The sequence below is a fragment of the Drosophila rhopaloa genome, unplaced genomic scaffold (genome assembly GCF_018152115.1).
Source record: "Drosophila rhopaloa isolate 14029-0021.01 unplaced genomic scaffold, ASM1815211v1 contig_167, whole genome shotgun sequence".
Classification (NCBI taxonomy): Eukaryota; Metazoa; Arthropoda; class Insecta; order Diptera; family Drosophilidae; genus Drosophila; species Drosophila rhopaloa.
Window position 1 is genome coordinate 6,662,641 of NW_025335047.1, and position 20,484 is coordinate 6,683,124.

General features: G+C 40.3%; 9 protein-coding genes across 10 annotated transcripts; 6 read left to right on the forward strand and 3 right to left on the reverse strand.

Moving 5' to 3' along the window:
- The first annotated feature begins 347 nt into the window (after positions 1–347).
- On the forward strand, positions 348–2,361 carry LOC108045776 (prolyl 4-hydroxylase subunit alpha-1-like). Its single transcript, XM_044458553.1, is given in 6 exon segments — positions 348–541; positions 600–956; positions 1,004–1,203; positions 1,256–1,893; positions 1,950–2,115; positions 2,169–2,361. Coding segments are annotated over 6 exon segments (1,662 nt in total). The 3' UTR covers positions 2,276–2,361.
- Positions 2,362–2,484: 123 nt separating this feature from the next.
- LOC108045784 (prolyl 4-hydroxylase subunit alpha-1-like) lies at positions 2,485–3,354 on the forward strand. The gene is made up of 4 exons (XM_044458554.1): positions 2,485–2,672; positions 2,735–2,886; positions 2,939–3,089; positions 3,144–3,354. The coding sequence occupies exons 1-4, from the start codon at positions 2,485–2,487 to the stop codon at positions 3,352–3,354; spliced, it is 702 nt and encodes a 233-aa protein (XP_044314489.1).
- Positions 3,355–3,456: 102 nt separating this feature from the next.
- LOC108045775 (prolyl 4-hydroxylase subunit alpha-1-like) lies at positions 3,457–4,579 on the forward strand. Its single transcript, XM_044458495.1, has 5 exons — positions 3,457–3,518; positions 3,828–4,012; positions 4,062–4,109; positions 4,162–4,327; positions 4,386–4,579. Exons 2-5 carry the CDS (start codon positions 3,902–3,904, stop codon positions 4,415–4,417), a joined length of 357 nt encoding a protein of 118 aa, XP_044314430.1. The 5' UTR covers positions 3,457–3,518; positions 3,828–3,901; the 3' UTR covers positions 4,418–4,579.
- A 53-nt stretch (positions 4,580–4,632) lies between these two features.
- On the reverse strand, positions 4,633–5,651 carry LOC108045785 (prolyl 4-hydroxylase subunit alpha-3-like). Its single transcript, XM_017125206.2, has 5 exons — positions 5,587–5,651; positions 5,384–5,491; positions 5,176–5,326; positions 4,926–5,125; positions 4,633–4,866 (listed from the first exon to the last, which is right to left on the reverse strand). Exons 1-5 carry the CDS (start codon positions 5,588–5,590, stop codon positions 4,733–4,735), a joined length of 597 nt encoding a protein of 198 aa, XP_016980695.2. The 5' UTR covers positions 5,591–5,651; the 3' UTR covers positions 4,633–4,732.
- Positions 5,652–5,880: 229 nt separating this feature from the next.
- On the reverse strand, positions 5,881–6,798 carry LOC108045786. Its single transcript, XM_017125207.2, has 4 exons — positions 6,630–6,798; positions 6,412–6,563; positions 6,208–6,346; positions 5,881–6,156 (listed from the first exon to the last, which is right to left on the reverse strand). Exons 1-4 carry the CDS (start codon positions 6,791–6,793, stop codon positions 5,949–5,951), a joined length of 663 nt encoding a protein of 220 aa, XP_016980696.2. The 5' UTR covers positions 6,794–6,798; the 3' UTR covers positions 5,881–5,948.
- A 25-nt stretch (positions 6,799–6,823) lies between these two features.
- Positions 6,824–8,965, reverse strand: LOC108045783 (prolyl 4-hydroxylase subunit alpha-2). 2 transcript variants are annotated; one of them, XM_017125204.2, is made up of 9 exons: positions 8,774–8,965; positions 8,583–8,716; positions 8,379–8,529; positions 8,121–8,320; positions 7,937–8,064; positions 7,439–7,882; positions 7,342–7,389; positions 7,116–7,281; positions 6,824–7,060 (listed from the first exon to the last, which is right to left on the reverse strand). In XM_017125204.2, exons 1-9 carry the CDS (start codon positions 8,860–8,862, stop codon positions 6,984–6,986), a joined length of 1,437 nt encoding a protein of 478 aa, XP_016980693.2. In that variant the 5' UTR covers positions 8,863–8,965; the 3' UTR covers positions 6,824–6,983. The 2 variants fall into 2 exon arrangements, with proteins under 2 accessions (XP_016980693.2, XP_044314431.1); XM_044458496.1 differs by having other exon boundaries at positions 6,824–7,281.
- A 280-nt stretch (positions 8,966–9,245) lies between these two features.
- On the forward strand, positions 9,246–11,506 carry LOC108045774 (prolyl 4-hydroxylase subunit alpha-1). The gene is made up of 6 exons (XM_044458513.1): positions 9,246–9,526; positions 9,579–10,254; positions 10,311–10,760; positions 10,817–10,876; positions 11,044–11,209; positions 11,284–11,506. Exons 1-6 carry the CDS (start codon positions 9,357–9,359, stop codon positions 11,379–11,381), a joined length of 1,620 nt encoding a protein of 539 aa, XP_044314448.1. The 5' UTR covers positions 9,246–9,356; the 3' UTR covers positions 11,382–11,506.
- A 68-nt stretch (positions 11,507–11,574) lies between these two features.
- On the forward strand, positions 11,575–14,218 carry LOC108047822 (prolyl 4-hydroxylase subunit alpha-1). Its single transcript, XM_044458635.1, has 6 exons — positions 11,575–12,195; positions 12,276–12,466; positions 12,538–12,692; positions 13,010–13,438; positions 13,517–13,691; positions 14,159–14,218. Exons 1-6 carry the CDS (start codon positions 11,705–11,707, stop codon positions 14,179–14,181), a joined length of 1,464 nt encoding a protein of 487 aa, XP_044314570.1. The 5' UTR covers positions 11,575–11,704; the 3' UTR covers positions 14,182–14,218.
- Positions 14,219–15,305: 1,087 nt separating this feature from the next.
- Positions 15,306–19,954, forward strand: LOC108047824 (prolyl 4-hydroxylase subunit alpha-1). The gene is made up of 8 exons (XM_017128184.2): positions 15,306–15,518; positions 16,459–16,613; positions 16,672–16,819; positions 17,654–17,871; positions 17,944–18,092; positions 18,598–19,101; positions 19,165–19,330; positions 19,854–19,954. The coding sequence occupies exons 1-8, from the start codon at positions 15,340–15,342 to the stop codon at positions 19,952–19,954; spliced, it is 1,620 nt and encodes a 539-aa protein (XP_016983673.2). The 5' UTR covers positions 15,306–15,339.
- The last annotated feature ends 530 nt before the right edge of the window (positions 19,955–20,484 follow it).

The following is a 20,484-nucleotide window of genomic DNA, read 5'->3' on the forward strand; positions in this document are numbered from 1 at the left end:
AAGGCCTTGCATCGATTCGAGGTTAAAAGGCAGGGATTTATTATTTGTTGAAAGTATTATAATTTAATATTCCATAAATTATAAAACTATTACGCTTATACGGTATAAGGGTCTAAAACTTGAAATTGATGGACACTTATTTTTAAGTCTTGGTGGATTTTCTATAGTTCAATTTTGAGTTGGAGAAAGAAGTTCTAGTTACTATAGTCTTAAGGCAAGATTTTGCCGAGGCTTGTAAAAGTAGGTAATGTTGTAAATTAAAGTGAAACTAATAGCCCTGCTAATATAATTATAATAATGTTTGGGAGCTAAACTTCCCAGTCTTAGTTCAAGTTTTTTGATTCATAATGCTGATCTATAAACGGCTACTTTATAGTATTATTTTCCTGAGTCTGAGTCTCGGTCAAGAGAACAACACGGAAAACCGGTATTCAAGATCCGTGGTGAATATGGACGAACTTCTGAAAATGGAAGAAAGTCTGGTTCTCAATTTGGAAAATTTCACGGCTGTCCTTTCCCAGAAAGCCAAAATCATTAGGTGGTGAGTTAAAGAGACGGGCTTTACTAGGATTAAGATAAAGACTCTGTGAACCTTTAAGGGGTATTCAAAAAATGGAAGAAATGCACCACAAGTTGCAGACAGGATCATCGGAATTCTGTTCCAGCCCGTTCATCAGTTATTCCTTAATCCGTCACATGCAGGCGGATTGGTTGATGTGGCAAGAGTATCTGGAAAGGCCCATGGGTCTGGGTTTGTAGTTACATTAAATAAGGTTTTCTTTGGTTTTGAGGTCCTCTTTGTGCAGAACAATTGGCCTTTTTGTATCAACAAATTCCACGAAGCCACAGGAACATGACTTTTTCGATGCTGCTGATGGAATTACAAGAATGCAGGGGACATACCAACTGTTGGCAGGTGATATAGCCAGTGGTTTACTAGATGGAGTGCAATACAAGTAAGTACAATTTTAATAAGGTAAAAGGTTTTGCCACGTTTAGTTAGCTCCTCGCTGGCAGCTGTTGATTGTCTGAAATTGGCCCGCGATCTGATGGAGCAATCATATTTAACATCTGCAGAGGAGTGGATTTTAGCAGGAATTAAAGTCTATGATCGCCCAGGTGTTCAGAGGGAAATGCACTTGCTAAGGGGACCAAATAGGGCTGAACTGTATAGAACACTAGGACAAGTGCGGATGGAGCAGAGTGAGTAGAAACTGCATTGGTTAATAAACAGAAAAGTTATAAATATTTTTAGAAAATTATGAGGGTGCCTTGGAGGCATATCAGCACGACAAGCAAATATTTCAAGAATATTATAACTTGGAAAGAGAAGTACTAACTTCTCCTGAAACCAAACCGATCACAAGTGAACAAGATGCGGAGGACGAGGTCTTTGTACGTGCACAGTTGCCACTCTGTTGCAGTGGTCGATGTGAAGTTCCACGAGAACTTAGGAAACTTTATTGTGTTTACAACCATGTAACCGCACCTTTCCTGCGATTAGCCCCCATCAAAACAGAAATCCTCTCGATTGATCCTTTCGTGGTGCTCTTACATGACATGATTTCCCCAAATGAGACCGCGCTGATACGTTCTTCTAGCAAAAAGAGCCTTTTGGCATCCGCCGTATATAGTGTAGCGACCAAAAGCTTGAAAGTCGCTTCTTCCCGATTTTCAAAGTCTGTATGGTGGGATAACAACTTTAACGAGGCGACCCAGAAGATATCTGAGCGCTTACAAAAGGCGACTGGTTTGGATATGAACTACACGGAACCCTTCCAGGTCATTAACTATGGATTAGGGGGCTTCTTCGAGATGCATATGGACTTGAAGCTTTCAAGAAAGGAACTTTCCAAAGGAAAACCGGACCGAATGGCTACCACAATCTTTTACGCAAGTCTTTTGTGTATTGTTATGTGCTTTATTGTTAAATTTTTACTGGTTTTCAGCTGAGTGATGTTCTTCAAGGAGGAGCCACCTTTTTTCCAAGACTAAACTTGACGGTTTTTCCAAAGTTCGGGTCGGCCCTCTTTTGGTACAATTTTGACAGCAGGGGTGAACAGGAAATCCGCACGATACATACGGGCTGTCCTGTCATCGCAGGTTCCAAATGGGGTTAGTAGTACAACAATTGAAATTGGTTCATGCCTAAGAAGCTTCCTACACAGTTGTAAGCAAGTGGATTGAAGATGTTGGACAAGAGTTCAGAAGACCTTGCATCAACTCGAATTCAAGCACTAAAGATATTTTATCTATTGAAACACTTATAATCTAGTGATGAACTTTATATTTATTTTCTATATATTCAAACTTACTCAATAAAATGTTAAATCTTGACAATTTAAAATATAGAAAAGCAAATGTAATTAGAGTATGCTTTACTATAAATTGCTGAACTAATTGCCAAGCTAATTTGATTACTATGCTTTACTATGGTCTAGGATGTTCATTTGACTGTTTTCTTTTGAGCTTTAAGTCCTTACAATGGCTAATTTTGGCTTGGTCTTCTTCATCATATTTTCCTTGGTTTTTACCCATGGCCAAATGGTCCACCACAGATTTGCTAGATCTATGTCGAGCATGGACAATCTGCTGAAGTTAATCGAAGATCTGGCCTTTAACCTGGAATATTATGCTGCTGATCTGGCCAAAAAAGCTCATACTATTAACAAGTAAGTAAATTGAAGTTTATCAGATTTGTTACCTTAACTTATTTTTCAATGGCAATGTTAAGGGGTATTGACCAAATGATGAAAAGGCATCTGCAGGTCCAGGAAAAATCAAAACACTTCTGGGGTAGCCCTTTTAATAGTTTCACACTCATTCGTCATATGAAGGCAGACTGGATTTCATGGAAAATCTATATGAAGAAACCTGTGGGCTTGGGTTTGTAAGTCCAAAAGTAATTTTTTTTATTGCCTAATGATTTCTGTTTCAGATAAACTTGCTTATCTAGAGTCCAAGAAACATTCTTTGCCGCAGAAATGGGACTTTGCGGAAGCAGCTGAGGGAATTAGGAGAATGCAATTAGTATACGGGATGTCAGCCAAAGACATAGCAAATGGTTTGCTAAATGGAGTACAATATAAGTAAGTGTGAATACTAATAATTTGGGGAGATGTATTAATCAATTTCTTTATTAGTTCCTCTTTAACAGCTCGCGATTGTCTGGAAATGGGGGTTCATCTCATGAAAACCTCACGGTGGTTGGATTCTGAAAACTGGATTCGTGAAGGTTTTAGAGCTCTGGAGCGGTCCGATCCTCAACCGGAGATGGATTTGTTAAGAGCCCCAATAAGTTCTGAATTGTACAGGACTCTGGCAAGAATTCGCCAAATGCAGAGTGAGTATTAAGTTCTTTGGTGCTTTGGAAATAAATATATATTAAATATTTAAATTCCAGATAAGCCTCAAGAAGGCTTTGCTGCCTATCAAGCTGCCTTAAAAGAGGAGTCCCCATGATCCAGCATTATTTAAGGAGTTTCAGTCGGCGGATACAAAAGTTCTAACCGAACCAGGTGCACATCTCAACCTCTCCCAATTAGAAAAGCCAATCAGACCCGATAACCTATTGTTTACCCTCTGCTGCAATGGTCGTTGTGAAATTGACAAAAAACTTCAACTCTACTGTGTGTACAATAGTACATCCTCCCCCTTTTTTCGACTTGCTCCTCTTAAAGTGGAGATACTCTCAATAGATCCCTATATAGTATTCTTTCATGACATAGTCTCTTTAAAAGAACGTAAGCGTATACGAAAGGGTAGTAAATATTACCTTATACCGTCCAGCACCTTTAATAGTACCTTTAATAGTACATATCAAATAGAATCTACCCGAATTTCCACGTGGGTCTGGTTACCATCGAGTACCAACGATCTGACCCAAAAGCTAACAAATGTGATGGAGGATGCAACTGGACTGGATCTGAGACATTCCGAAATTTTCCAGGGGATAAATAATGGCGTTGGAGGGCTCTTTGGGGGTCAATTCGATACACTACCAAAGAATGAGGTAAGTTTTCGGTTTTGCAAATTAACTGCCTCATAAATATATTCCTCAGGATCGCTTCAATGGAACCAAAGACAGGATTGCCACTCTTCTTTACTATGTAGGTTTATATTCATCCCCAGCATGCCTATTTGATTTGTACAATCCCACAGTTGAGTGATGTTCCCCAAGGTGGTGGCATTGTGTTCACAGCTTTGAACCTAACCGTATTCCCTCAGCCCGGATCAGTTCTTTTCTGGTACAATCTGGACAATATGGGCAACGAAGATCCGAAATCGCATCATATCGGCTGTCCCGTAATCGTGGGATCGAAATGGGGCAAGTTTACTCTAATTTAGATTTAGAAACCGGCATTACAAGCGTTTTACTTCTTCAGTCACGATCAAGTGGGTAAACGATCTTGGATAGGAGTTCAAAAGGCCAACAAAACAGTAAAAATATCGGAAAATGTATATAGTTAACTTAGCTTATTAATTTATAAGATTTCTAGAAAAGCATTTCACTTTATTCAATATTATTTTTATTAATTTTTGTAACGTATTTAGTTGTCGAAATCACCAGTAAAGGTTTTAGAAACTTAGTGGTAAAGCACAATCCATGGATCGAGAAAAACAATCTCTGCCTTCAATGAAGTAAGCAATAAAAATGAATGTTCTTTCTTGCGTTGATAAAAACAATGAAGGCTTTTGTTTTTTTGCAATTGATGTTGGTTTTTTCTTATATTCAAATATGGAGTTTTGGTGATAAATCGAGTAAGATCCGTGAGCTCAAATGCTCTTCCATCACAAGCAGCTTTGCATTCCTAGGCTGTAACTTCAAAGCATCATCTACAGTTTTGAGAGCAGGAAGCCACAAGTCTATTGGGGTATTTTAACATATTCAAATAAATTTTCACTTCAAATTGGATATAACTCACATTGGCTTATGTAGACTTCAGCTAGTTTGAAGTATAAATCAGTGGCATTTAAATGGAAAAGCGTGTGAAATCGGTCTTGGAGGCTTGGATTACCTAGCATAGATATAGCAACCTGTAGCCACTCCACGGTCATGTTGAAGTCTTGAATGTCTATGCTGTGAGCTGCCATTTGGACACAATCGCGAGGAGACATCAAGGACCTGTCGAGGATAAGTCTTAATAAGCCTCACTTTCAAATTTTATGTCTTACTTGAGCTGGACTCCCGAAAACAATCCTCTTGCAATGTCTTTGGGAAATAAATCATAAGCGTTTATAATACTGGAAATGCCACTGCAGACTTCTGTGAGATCCTCATAGGTGGGTAAATACTTTTTCTTGGAATGCAGAGATTCCAATGCATCTAGATCAGAATAGTGGTTTAACACTATTAATATGATTATCCAATGACCTTAAGTACCTTCTCCTGGATCTGCCTCCAGAAAAAGTTGCCAATGTGTCCAGTCCGATTTCATATGGCGTATTAAGGAGAAACTGCACACAGGACTAGTCACAATAGACTTCATGTCTGATTCGTAATTAATATGATATGTTGATAGGTCGAGAAGAGCTCTGAAAATGATTAATCAGCCTAATAGACATGTAAGTGGAAGAATGACTTACTCATTAATTGTTTGTAACTTTGTTTCTAACGCTTTTATATAATCATCTAAGTCGCCCAACAAATTTACATTAATCTGCAAAAGATTGTTTAATTTAAATATGCGACCATCTTGAGTTTGTTCAAGAGTCTCAGCTTTTACAAGAGATATAAAAGCTATAACTAAGCCAAAGAAAAATTTTTGGACAGTCTTCATGTCTACGAACTCAACTGAATACTGCCAACATCGCACTACTAAGAAAAATTACCTTCTAAATAATGAATTCGTCACCCTGAACACCATAAGAAAAATACAGTGACCATAATAAAGCGATTTATTTGTCTTGACCTTTTAAGCTCCATAATTCAAGTACAAAAAAATAAGTTAAACTACACCTTTTCTTATTTCCAGTACTTTTTCATAAAGATCCTGCACCTGATTTTCACTAACGGGGCTTAGAACATCGTATAACTCCTTTTGCTGGGGATTCATTTCCTTATACCCCTTAAGAGTCCTACTTAGCCAGTCTTCTGCCTGTTCGTAGTTCTCCTGGTCGTATACAAACTGAGCGATTTCCAGGGATTCCAATGGGCTAAATATTTGAAATAATTAGCATAGGTTGTCATGAAGGTTTCTTACTAACCTAAACTGGAACTTTTTGTTGTTTTTATCGAAGTTGTCGGTTTGCTTATCATGGAAATCTTTAGCTGCTTTAAGGGAATCCATAAACTCATCTTTCTTTGGGGTTAGCGTAAGCATTCCCTGAATCTCTTCGATTTGTTCTGGGGATTGATATGAAAAGGGCCTTTTATACTTAATTTTTCTAATTTAACCTTTATTAAATTACCTTCAGCCATTGGCTGCTCCATTAACGAACGCCAACTCTTCCAATCAAAGTGCAAATGGTGCAGAAGGGAGAAGCTATTAAGAGGATTTGACAAATACCTCTCTCGATCGTTTCCCACCTCAGCTAGTTTAGCTCGTCTATCCTCTATATAGCTGCTCAATAAAATAAGTACAGATCTTCTGGAAATTTAACTAAATTAAACTTAATTAATCACTTACCGACTCAAAACACTTATTTGACTTTGCAGGTCTTCAGAATAGCTTTTCAGTTGTGTCATAAGTCGCAAGTCAAGATCAAAATAATTTTTAATCTTTAATGGGTAGACCCAGTTGGGAAAACCTAAAGAAACCAGAACAATATAAAGCTTCAGAGAGTACCACATGGCTGGAAACACCGTGTAAATACGACTAGGTTTAAATACAAAGTAGCGTAACAAACTACGTTTATTATAAGAACATAAACATGGATCAAACTACAAAGTACCCAAAAAAATCAATTATTTATGGATAAACCATAGTAATGTATTTAAACCACATATTTAAACCAATATATTTACACCATTGGAGTAGTTTTCATTCGAAACGATCTCTCTTAGTTTGGCATGGTCTTCTGAACATTTGCGGATGCTCTCTTATCCACTTGGTCATGACTGTGAAATAAAACTAAATAAATGGAACTGGGAGAAATGTGAAAGATCTTATTACCCCATCTGGAGCCCACTATCGTGGGACAGGCTGAGTGGGCTGTCCTTGTATCGCCTTCACCTTTATGATTCAGATTGTACCATATAAGTGCTGAGCCCTTTTTTGGGAAAACTGACAGTTCCAGTTCCGGAAATATTGTGGCTCCTCCCAGAGGCACGTCGCTCAACTTGGGGCGATTATTCCAATAAATATCAAAAAAGTCAATCATAAAAATGAAATTACTTACATAAATCATGCTCGTGACCATGCGATCTGAAAAGTCCCATTTGCTGTGCTGCATAATCGATATTAAACGAGTAATCAAGCTTATACTAAGGACTTACATTCGGAGTGCCTAAGAAGTCATAATGGGTTCCGTAGAATCCGCCTATTCCATAGTTCATAACCTGGAACAACTCGGAGCCATTAAGGTCGAGATTTGTCATGTCTTCAGTTAGTTGGGACATTCTATGCATCACTCCTTCCATCTCATTTATCCATCTGCCCTTGGTCGTGCGAAAAGGGTCTATCGCCAGTGTTCTGTTCGGATTGAAGGTCTGGGCTCGGGTGAGGTTGTTCTGTGCCAGCATTTTAATACTGGCGATGTCCTTTTCGGAAACAACATCATGGTAGAGCACCACGTAGGGATCGAGGGATAGAAGTTCCATTTTGAGCGGAGCCAATCGGAGAAACGATGAGGCGGTGGTATTGTACTGGCAGAATAGTCTTAAATTGGGACGGCATTCGAGTGTGCAACAATACTCATAGACACCTAATGGCACCTCTTTCTAGCTTGTACAATTAGTAAATGGCAATTCATATTTTAATGTTCCAATACTCACCGATATCTTTGACTCCTCTCCGATGCGAATGCTCATCTTCAAGCGAGAATGAGCTCGTCCCAAGCTAGCCTGATCCGGCCAAGTCTCCATGGCTGTTTCCAATTCAGTCATGGCCAAACTCCGCTCACCTGCAGAGTTTTTTAGTCTTTATCAGAACAGAAAACTCTCGATTATAAAATCCTACCTAGAGCATCTTGTATCTGCACGAAAAGTTCGATAAAATTGACCAAGGGTACTCCGAGTTGTGTATAAAGATCCTCGTTGTCCTTATCCGCCATGTACATTTGCGCACCCACGCTCAACCATTCCAAGGCAAAAACAAAATCTTTCTCCTTGAACAAATCATTGGCAATGGTATAACACTCCATTGGGTTGAGTGAGGTGCTTAAGAAAAATGATCAAGAATAAATATATATCCATAATATCCATAAATAGTTCTTACTTGTGATGAATGCCCTGAAAAATTCCCTCGACCATTTCATGAGTGGGAAGCGAATACACCCTCTGGATGAGTTTCAATCCACTGGTAGCCTCCTCGATGTCTGTGGTGGACGGCATTTCCGGAGCAATAGCATTTATATTCGAAACCAAACCTATTTAAAAGTGGTTTAGTATATACATAAACTAATTGGTTAACTTAACTTACCCTCCCAGGGCTGCTGTTCCAAATACCATACCCAATTTAAATAGTCCAAGTGCAGGCGACGAATGAGCCGAAAGTATTCAATGGGATTAGTCGGTAACTGATCATCTTCTTCGTATTCCATCATTTGCAAATAACTTTAGTTATACCAAATTATTTCGTATTTCCCATTTTCCGCATAGTTTTCAACTTACTTTTCTATTGTATTCACTTTGTCTTGCAGTTGATCTGTAAAGTCCTGCAAGATATTTAGTAGGTAATGCTCATAGGAAATGAGCTTCATCAAGTCGTATATTGATAGGGCATAGCTTTTTTCTACAACATAAGTGTTGACGTTGCTCGTTGCTAAAACTAGTAGGCAAAACAGTGGATTTAATGTTCTGGGTTTTGGCATTTCGAGATGTATGGGTTAACTAAGGCATATAGCTCAAAACGATTCAATAACGATCCCATACGTTAATAAGATTTGTCGCAGTAAAAATTTACTTTTCATGCCTTGATGTAATAACATTTTTCATGGCAGCTTATTGAAAAAATCTCTGTAAATATTTTTTTAGTCATAAATTCAATTTCATGTTGAATTTGGGACAATAACCGTGTGTTTCTTCAGCATCTTCAGTCACCCACTTTTTTGTTAGCCACACTTTACTTTAGAAATGCCGGGAATATACCAACTGTGTCAATGTTTGTTTAGCTGCACTCATGGCAGACAGACAATCTCCGAATTCGTTTTTTGGAAAAACGGAACAGTAGTAAATTGAACTCAGAGCAGTGAAAATGTTTCGACTCAGTATCGTTTTTTTGGTAGTCTGCATTATTTCAGTTAATGGGGACTACTACTCGGCTATAAGTGAGCTGGAACGACTGCTTGACGTGGAGGCTTTCATAGTAGAAAAGTTCGATCAATATCTTGAACAAGCTCAGAAAGATCAGGAAAATATAAAAAAGTGTGTTTTTAAATGAGAATTTAGCAGTGACTGCAAAATATATTTTTTTAAGATTTTTAAAACAGGTTGAGGATCTGCAAATTGATCGTGGCGATCTCGAGGACTACTTCGGCAATCCCCTAAACGCCTTCAAAACCATTAGACGTCTAGTTCATGACTGGAAGTTTAATGTATTTGATCCTGTATTTGACACAAGTAACTTCGAGGCCTACAAGACTTCGCTTGGCGATTCCCTTGATAAGATCAAGTTTAAAGGACCCAATCAGGAGGATCTCCATGGAGCCACTCGGGGTCTTCTACGACTGCAGAATATCTACAATTTACCCACGAATCGTTTGGCTAATGGAGTTCTTCTTCCGGAGGAGAAAAACCAACTGGGAACTTCACTTAGTGCCAGCGATTGCTTTGAACTGGGAAAGAATCTTTGTGAGATTAAGGAGTACTCTTATGGCTCTGAGTGGTTACTGGAGGCTAGAAAAAGAATGCATGGCCAGCCCCTGGGCTTTATCTCACCCAATGTGAGCGATGTGCAGATTCTGGAGCACCTTTCACCCGCCTTCAATGGATTGGGCAACCTAAAACTGGCTCACAAGCTCAACAATGAAATCCTGGATAAGGAGTCTGGTCACGAGGAAGCTCTTAAAAATAAGATTGTGTATGAAGGCCAATTGGCAAAGGAGCGAAGTCTTAGTCCTAGGAAAGTGAACTTGCCTCAGTTAACAGAAAGAGTAAGTAGATACCCATGGGTATGGTATGATATGCATTGAAAACTATACTTTAACAGGAGAAAAAGGAGAGCTTCCAGCTATATAAACGGGTCTGCCAAGGAGAACTCCGCCAATCTCCTCGCGAGCAGCGGAATCTTAAGTGCTCGCTTAGCCACCAGGGAGTTCCTTACTACCGTCTTTCACCTTTCAAAGTAGAACAACTTAATCTGGATCCCTATGTGGCATATGTTCATGAAGTTTTAAGGGACAGCGAAATGGAACTAATCATGGAGAAGGGCAAGGGTCATATGGAGCGTTCGAAAGTGGGTCAGTCTGTGAACTCCACCACATCCGAAATTCGCACAAGTCAAAACACCTGGCTGTGGTACGATGCGAATCCTTGGCTTTCCCAGATCAAACAGCGTCTGGAGGATGTCACCGGATTAAGCACGGAAACTGCGGAGCCACTGCAGCTGGTAAACTATGGGATTGGAGGGCAGTACGAGCCGCATTATGACTTCATGGAGGTGAGTTCTTCCAGTAATTTTAATCAAGAGTTTACAGTACTCTCCTTTCTCCACAGGACGATGGTCACGCTGTCTTCGGTTGGAAGGGTAACCGCCTCTTGACCGCCCTTTTCTATGTGAGTTCTATCTGTTCCTGAGTTTATACAAACATAGTCGAAATAAGTTGAGATCGTTGAATCGTTTAAACGACTATTCAAGCCATGTTAGATACAAAAATAATTCGTATTTCTATGAGCTAAAAAGAAAGACATGGAAAATCATTATTCATAATTTATTTTTCCAGCTGAATGATGTTTCTCTAGGAGGAGCCACCGCCTTCCCATACCTTCGCCTGGCGGTTCCCCCTGTGAAAGGCAGTCTCCTGATCTGGTACAATCTACATCGCTCCATGCACAAGGACTTTAGAACAAAGCATGCCGGTTGTCCTGTTCTCAAGGGATCCAAGTGGAGTAAGTTTACTGCTAGCCTTCAAAATATTTTATACTATATTTTATTTTATGGCATTATATATCATTTATTTTAGTATGCAATGAGTGGTTTCATGTGGGTGCCCAGGAGTTTAGGCGACCCTGTGGACTTAAAAGCGATGAAGGAAAGTTTCTGGACTTGGAGCACAAATGAGTCTTATATTAAGTAAATAAATATGCTGTTTATTAAAAAGTCATTTAAAATATATACTGATTTGTGTAATTCACCACATTAGTTACATACAGACACAACATTTAATAAAATGACTAAAAACTAAACTCACCACTTTCTTAAGCTTAATGAGAAAAGAGGCCTTGGCCTCAGTTCAGCCACACGATTCAAGCCGGTCAGTCGTAAATTCTCCGTTCTCTTCGAACTTCAATCACATAATTAGAAAAAGTCTATAGTCATTGACCCGAGGGCCAAGAGCAAAGTGAAGAACGAAAAGACTAAAAAACCACCGGAGACATCTAATTATGCAAATGCCGGTGGCTGTTGGTGTTTTGTGGCTACTTCAGCTGTTTCTGCTGATGGGCTCGTTGGATGGAGCTAGTTTCGCCAGGGGAGAGGAGCAACTGGAGGCTCTTCTGGACACCGAAACACAGCTCATCGATCAGTTGCGTGACTATATCGATCGCTTGGAGCTTCAACTGGAGGAGATCCAGAGGGAGACCTCTGCCATCGAGGAGATACACAGTCAGGTGGATAATGTGGAGGACTACATGGGTAATCCCCTTAATGTGCTAACTATCCTAAAGCGATTCGATAGTGTGTGGCCAACTTTGGAACAGCATGCTAATGCTACTCATCAGTTGAATTCGGGAGAGGGTTTCTTAGATAGTGACTTAATCTTGCCCACCGAAGAGGACTACGAGGAATCCCTCAGCCACCTGCTACATCTCCAGTCGGTCTACGACCTGGAACCCGCCAGCCTTTCGTTGGGCGTCGTCAATGGATGGAAGTTGGGGTAAGGAATCCAAAAAGCAAAGAATGAAAAATAGCAAAATGGGAAACCAAAGCAATCAAAAATTGTTTACATACTTTTAGCTCTGCCATGTCCTGGGGCGACTGCCTGGAAGTGGCTCGCAAGTCGGACTTTTCCGTGGCTAGATTTTGGTTAGAAACAGCTTTGGAAAAGCTGCCCTCTGCCTCCGAAAACTCCACAGAATCACACAGGGAACGTGAAAGTGGTCGAGTGCAAATCCTAGAGGCAACACTCAACATTGAATACCGCGCTGGTAGGTTCGCTTGGTATTAAATACAATACGAATCCCCCAGTCCCCTAAAATAAAACCATCTTTTTTTGCAGGGGAACTTTCACGAGCCTTGGCAACTGTCGACGAGCTTCTGTTGTTGCTGCCAATGAACCAGAACCTTCAAAAGGCCAAGAAAAAGATTGAAAAAGCCTTGGCCAAAAAGGAATTGCCCAAGGCCAAGGGCCAAAAGTCGAAGACAAAGACACAAGTAAGTGGCGGATGAAGTTTCAGGGTAAGCTGATAAGTCGGAGAAATGGGAAACATTCCAAGCCGGAGGTAGTGGCATTTCAACGAATAAGTGAAATTAATGAAATGATTTGTGAGTGCGAAGCTAGGATATAATTTATAGAAACATTTAAAAGGGATTAAGCAATTTTATATTTTCTCTTAGCACTAGAAAAAGATTTGTTGTTGAAAATCTGTTAATAATGCCATTCCCATTTATATACTATACAAAAATCTTTATGGAAACAGCTAGTATACAAATTTGAATACATCATTCTACATTTTTTCTTTTCCCCCAAGAAATCCAAATCCACGGAGGAGCGGCTCATAGAGGAGCTCTGCCGCGATGCGACCCATGAAACTACTACAGGAAGTCGTTTCGACCAGTGTCAATTAGACGGCAGTGCCCCCTGGTTCATCCTTCAACCTGCTAGATTGGAGTTACTAAGCGCAGACCCATATTTAGAACTGCATCACGATGTTCTGACTCCAAAGCAAACCGATGAGTTGCTGGAACTTATAGATGAGGAGGAGGGTTCGAAAGGAGTTACCTATCAACCAATGAAGTTATCCAAAATGGCGCAAAAGAAGTTGAGGAGGATTCACCATCTCCTGGGTTACGAGGCTGGGGACCAGGATCCATGGATGGCACGTCGTCATGGCCACGAGCACACCACCAAATTGGAGGATAATTCGGAACTTAAACATGTGGCACGTGCCATGCTCAGTGTACGTGGTTAACCAACAACCCCAAATTAATTGACTAATGTGTGACTAATTAAATTCCGGTCCATCACCGCGGTTTAGTTGCAGTCACCCGGAATCGGTGGGGCCGTGGTTTTTCCGCAGCTTGAGCTCGCCGTGAATGTCCCCCGAGGTTCGCTGCTCCACTGGCACACGCGCTCCGCCGGAGGCTCTTCGTCCGAGTGGGACTACCGCAGTGGCCAGGCCGTTTGTCCCGTGCTCCTGGGCGTCCAATTGTGTAAGTTTGGCCGTGGGTGGAGCGTGTCGGGATTCAGTTTGCGGCCCAGTCGCACTTCCGGCATCCCCAAACGCTTTCATTACATTGTCAGTCGCACGTGCGTGAGATACCCTGTAAAAAAGTCGAACATTGCTGATGTTAATCAAATTCTAATAGATTTCACAGAACTAAAATATTAATTTTAAAATTACTCCTATGAGCTTTTTAAATCCTATACCCCAAACTTACTTACTTTTATTTACTTTGATTAGTCATTAGTCAATTACATAATCCACAGAATAACAAAGCCATTTAAAAAACGTATCTGCCTTTAAATATTTTAATATATTTATTACTAGCGTGTCCAACAAATTTGTTTAGAAAACCTTAAAATAATTTATGTTTACCTTAGTATAGGGTATCACATGTTCGACTACCACTATCTCTTAGCTAATTTCCATTCTTATTCATTTCAATTTCGCATGCAGCTGCGTGGACAGGACTCAATTGACATGAACGGTGAAACTGATGAGTTTCCATGGTTTTCCCGATCCGTGCTACATTCAAAAGCTTTAATTGCCAATGGGGGATTCAAATAAAGTTGACCTTGGCATTTGATTAAAACAGCCTTTTATTGCGTTATTTCCCATTGGGAGTGGCCGGTGTGAATGGGCCGAGCAAACAACGGCCAAACTGGGAGGCTTCATCTCGTTCCATAAATGCGACCCATCCGCGGTTTGTTTGTTTGTTTGCCATTAAGAGGAAACTCGCGAGTCAAACACTGGGCCATAAAACAAGTGTGTGCCGCCTCTGAAGTTGATAAATCAGCAGAGATTTCGAATCAAAACAGTGTGAGTTATGGTGGTCAGCTCATTAACAAATCATTGCTCCAAATTGACGGCCCCAGGGGAATCCATAAACAATAGTCAATAGTCCGTAAGCCATTAAGACAATAAACCAATAAGCCAATATGAAATGTCGCACCGGTCGGATGTGAAATGTTAATTGGGCATAAAGAGACGCGGCCCTAGCCAAAACTGCTAAATGGTCGAACTGCAGTCTTAAATATCAAACAGCTAACGGCCAATTAGACCGTATTAATATGCCGGGCTGGTCTAATCTTGAGCTAAAGACAATAGCTAAATCCGATCTGAGCCCCGAATCGAATTTAGAATTTGAAACGAGCTCGGCCGATAAGCATCAGTAAATCAGCGCAAAACAAGCCATAAAACACGCCGGGCCGCAAAAACCCGTACGCTCCTCTCCGCATCGGAACATGCACAGAACTGGCTAATAAAACAGTTTTCTTCAAATCATAGGCCACCGCAACTAGTTTTCGACTTCGCACACGCGAATTAATTCTCGCCGCCGGTTTGCTCTCCGCATCATGGGGATGTCTCAAAAGCGAGATCTCTCAAAGATCCACCTCAAGATCAGTTCGCCACGAGACGCGAACGGTGGCGGACTTGAAGGTTCGCAAGGGAATACTACATATATATAATATTTTATTTCAATAACACTGGATATAGCAAGGATATTTACTTAAATAACACTGGATATACACGGATTTTTACCTAAATAAGACTGGATACAGCAAGGATATTCACTTTAATAACACTGGATATAGCAAGGATTTTTAACTCAAATAATACACATCTGAGGAGGTGCAATGTGGAAATATGTTCTACTGATAGGACTGATGTCCTTTCTGGGTCAGGAATCTCTGGCCTCGGACTACTTTTCATCTGTTACTGGTCTTGAGGAACTTCTGCATACGGAGGACTATCTCACAAAGGAACTAAGGTCCAAGGTCAATGGAATTAGGATTTCTCTGCAACAATTAGAGGGGTAAGTTAAAGTATAGTTAAATGCAGAAGGGTAAAGGAAATTAATAATGAAACCTTAGACAAGGTTTTTATTGGCTCCTTTATTTACTTAAGGTGTATTAAGGCAATTCCTCTAAGGCCATATTAAAAAGATTTCTAGAATATAAAATATCTTAACCATAAATTGTTGTTAACCCGTATTCATTGTGTTAAGTCACGTTTTCAGATGAATAGGACTAATTAACCAGTTAGCAAACATTTTAATAAACGACTAATAATACCTGAAAGTCAGTTAAGTCTCAGGATACTTTCCATAAAATGTTGGTGTATTGCACAAAAAGGTATTAGATAATTTGTATATGCAATACAGTTAATATTAAAGGATACTTTAAAGTCGAATCTTAAACCATAGGTTACCAAGAATAGTTTTTAGCTTTATCACGATATTTGAAACAATGCTAATTTAATTTTCAGCCTATTGTCGTTAGCAGATCCATTAAAGTTTTACTGCCCCTTTCGAGAACTAGTTTACAGAGAATCGCCGACACACGAGGTGCCAGACTTTGTGTCTGCTTTATGAGTGCGAAGATTGTCGTGCCAGTGATCTCGAATTGGCATTATCATTAATCCCCACCTGTCACTAATCTAGAGTAGTTATAAGCATCGAGTATTAGCCACGGATATCACGGATCATTATTGACAGTTGGGCAGATCAGCAAATATTGGTTATCAGGTTTCGGTTTTGTTTTTGGCATTTTGCTTTCGTTTTATTTCATTTCGCCTCGTTTTTGTTATCGCAACGATCATAAAAACTATTATGAATATAGAATCACACATAAATTAGAATTAATTAAGGCGAAATACGAGTATGAGCTTGCAAAGTCAGCTCCTATGACGACACAAGACTCATAAATCGGATAAACTGGTAGGCAAATCTAATCCGAAACTCGTTCAATCCGCAGCGAGCTGTCCTCTATCGAAAAGGAGCACTCTATAGCGGCGACGGATTCGGAGAACTACCTGACCAATCCGGTGAATGTGTACCGCCTGATGAAGCGACTCCACACGGACTGGTCTCTGATGGAGGGTCGAGTTCAGCTGATGGCTGAGGACATGAGTGAGTTGGGCACTGGCCCTTTAAAAGAAAGTTAATTATAACGATTTTCCTTTGGCAGATTTCAATGCAACCAGGGAGTACGGACTGAGCTTTCCCAGCCAGGAGGACGTGGAGGGCGCAGCTCTGGCCCTCGTCCGCCTGCAGAGCACCTACAAATTGGACGTGGCCCAGGTGGCCGCCGGCATCCTGAATGGCGTCAAATACGGGTGAGTCCTCAAAGTGGGTTGGATGGCGGAAGCGAATAAGCAATAACCAGCCAGGCTTAAAATACAGACCTATCCCATCGAATCCCAGGGCAAACGTGAGGGGAGCCCTTCTTACTTAACCCCAATCAAAGCCACTATAATCGGTGCTTTGAGAAGTATACTGACTAGCAGGCCAAACATGTTACATATGTATCAGTTGTGGAACATGTTTTATTTCAATACATTAGGAAATTAAACCTATTCAGAATCGATTTTTTATTATTTTAAGCAGTGAAAAGCTTATTTATTTATCTAATAGGAATGCATCGTCGGATTAAAATCAAATTGTATATTCAAGACGAATGTATACCAATTTTCGACCACTCTTAACTGAGGAAGGCCTAATTCTTAAATCGGTTCTAATAAATCAACTTCCAAATAACATAAACTAGGCATGTGAAATATAACTCCAAAATATTCAACATTAGCAGTTTCCTGATTATAATCACTTCTGAATAAAATCGACTCTTCATGCGTCATTGGAATTTTTAATTTCAGCATATAAATCTGTAAAGCCCCCTACATTTCAATGAAAAATTGTTAGACCTACATGAATTTTAATTAATTAACTGTCTAAAAATCGATAACTTAATCTTATCCTACACTCGATTTTGTTAATAATTATATTCATACTTAAGAGTATTTCACATTCGAAAAAATCTATTATAACATTTTCAGCTTATATTTTATCTTACACTCGGAAATAGGGTAACAAATTCAAATGAATATAAGCATACTTAAGGGTATATCACATTCGAAAAAATCTATTATAACATTTGCAGCTTCTATTTTTAGTTCGGACATGAGCTGGCAGGATTGCTTCGAGCTGGGTCAACAACTCTTTGAAATGGAGGACTACAACAACACCAAGGTCTGGTTGCGGGAGTCGATGGAACGCTTGCGACGTCACAGCAGCTCCGCCCATGCCCACGCCCACTCGCCGCCCACCAGCGGACCGGATACCGTTACCCTCAACAAAATGGAGGCGACGGCCAAGAGTTTGTTCCAATTGGGTGAGCAAAAAACTTGTGGGGGAATTTAAGCTATTGGCCAACTTTGAGGACACTCATTCGTACCATTTTCAGGCGACTTTGATACGGCTTACGAACTGAGCCAACGGGTGCTCCAATTCGATCCAAAACGCATCAGAAATTGGCACCTGGGCGACAAGGGAGCTGCCCCTCCAGTGGAAAACGATGACGTTGGTCTACCTAAGCACTCGGATTCATATAACGTAAGTATTCAAATATTTAAACCATACATGCCCACTTGTGGCTGAGGTAGCTTCGGTTCCAATTTAATAATTCACACAGACGCATAAAAAAAGAGAGAAACATTTCAAAGCATATAAAACAAAAATAAAAGGATCACAAACACAATCCCATTTCCTAGATTTGCTTTTTTGGGCAACAACGGTTTAAATTAATATAGGTGAGCTTAGGCAGTCTTAAACTGGAGCTATTCGAATTTTGCTCCTTTTCTAAGACAGTTATAAGATATGTTCTTCCACTCTAGTCCGATACGGTTTTTAACTATATCAGTGCACTTTCAAAATAGATTATCTAATCAATTTTAGTTTGAAGATATCTAATCCTTACCCTGGCGAAATAATGAATAAAAGTAATAGGAAAATGTTTAATACATCTTAGAAACTAATACAAAGTAAAGGAAACAAGGAAAGGAATGATATATATTTTTCATGTGAGAAATACAACTAATTTTGGAATCTTTTTCCTCAGCTATCGGAGGAGTTCGCCCAGTATGAAAAGGTGTGTCGCGGGGAGGTCAATCCCACTCCCCGCCAGGAATTGCGCTGTCGCTATAGCCAAGGACATCATCCGTACCGCCTTCTGGTGCCACTCAAGCTGGAGGAGCACAGCCTGGATCCCTATGTGGTGACCTTCCACGACATGCTGAATCCCCAAAAGATTGCCCACCTTCGGGAAATGGCTGTGCCGAGGATGCGTCGCTCTACAGTGAATTCCCTACCCGGAGGACAGAACAAAAAGTCTTCCTTTAGGGTGAGCAAAAATGCCTGGCTGGAGTACGAGTCTCATCCGACGATGGTGGGAATGCTCCAGGATCTGAAAGATGCCACAGGACTCGATACCACCTTCTGTGAGCAGCTGCAAGTGGCCAACTACGGCGTGGGAGGGCACTACGAACCGCATTGGGACTTTTTCCGGGACCCCAGTCATTATCCTGCGGAGGAAGGCAACCGCATTGCCACTGCCATTTTTTACGTGAGTTGACATTTTCCTAATCCCTTGTATGATTTAGTAGAAGTAATTATCTTTCCCACGCAGCTTTCCGATGTCGAACAGGGCGGTGCCACCGCTTTCCCCTTCCTAGACATCGTCGTTAAGCCCCAGCTGGGCAATGTCCTTTTTTGGTACAATCTGCATCGCTCCCTGGACATGGACTACCGCACCAAGCATGCCGGATGTCCAGTGCTCAAGGGCAGCAAGTGGAGTAAGTAATATCCAAGTGGGGATTAGGAAGGGATTACTTTGTATTTACTGTTGTCATACATAGCTAAGTTTCTCTGCTAATTATTTTATCGATATTATAACATTTTATTTGATTTTGATATTCAAAAGAAAATCATAAATTTCCCAGAATGTAATTTATCCCAAAAGTTTGAAATGTAAGAAAAGTTGAGCTAACTAATAGCAATTTACCAAATAGTTACACATGAATTTATACTAATTTCTTGTCTTACGACTCAGAAATTATATTTAAAATTTGCTTGACTTATAATATTTCAAATGCTGCTACCCTCTTAAATAGATATTTAAACTAGAGATAAATGTCTGTCTTTTTTAAAGACAATTGAATGGCTTACCTCGTTACCAAACTGTTTAAAGCTCAGCAAGTATACCAAAATGACTGTTAATTTAATTTAATGCGCGTAAATTAAGCCATCAGCCATCTCCACCTGCTCTCGAGTTAACCTCTGCAATTAATATAATTATTTTCGGCTTGATCTTTGCAGTTGGCAACGTTTGGATACACGAGGTGACGCAGACCTTTGCCCGCCCCTGCGATGTTTTCCGGGATCACGAGGTTTCGCTGGGCTACGATATAATCAAATAAAGATTGTGATAGTCAAGTTGCCATTACTGTGTCTCTTTTCTGCCACAAACGGGCTCAGTGGGTTAAGAGGTTTGAGTGCTTTGCAGAGTCACTCAAAACAAACGAAGCGGGCCAGCTTTAAGATGAGCCAAAAGCAAAAGCCAGTTGCGTATTCATTTGCCGGCTTCATTTGCATAAACAAGTTCACGGGCAAAGTTTCAGTGGGAGATTTGAATATTTGGGCTTGTGAAGTGACAACTGCTGCGAGCAGCAAAGTGAAAGTAATTAGTGGGGAAAAATTCCATCTGTCGGCTGGGAAAGTTGGTTGGACTTGTTTAACATTGAATTATGATTCCAGGAACAATTGCCATAACTTCTGTGTCATGTAAATGTTCATACTCTATTCAGTTTATTGAACTTCGCTGAGTACCCACTTTACTTTATGGGGCCTATTCAAGCAGAACTTGGTCCCCCGCGGGCAGTTCTTTGACCGGAGATTCCGTTCCATTCGATTCTATAGCTGGAACTGCTCGATCAACACCCGCAGTATC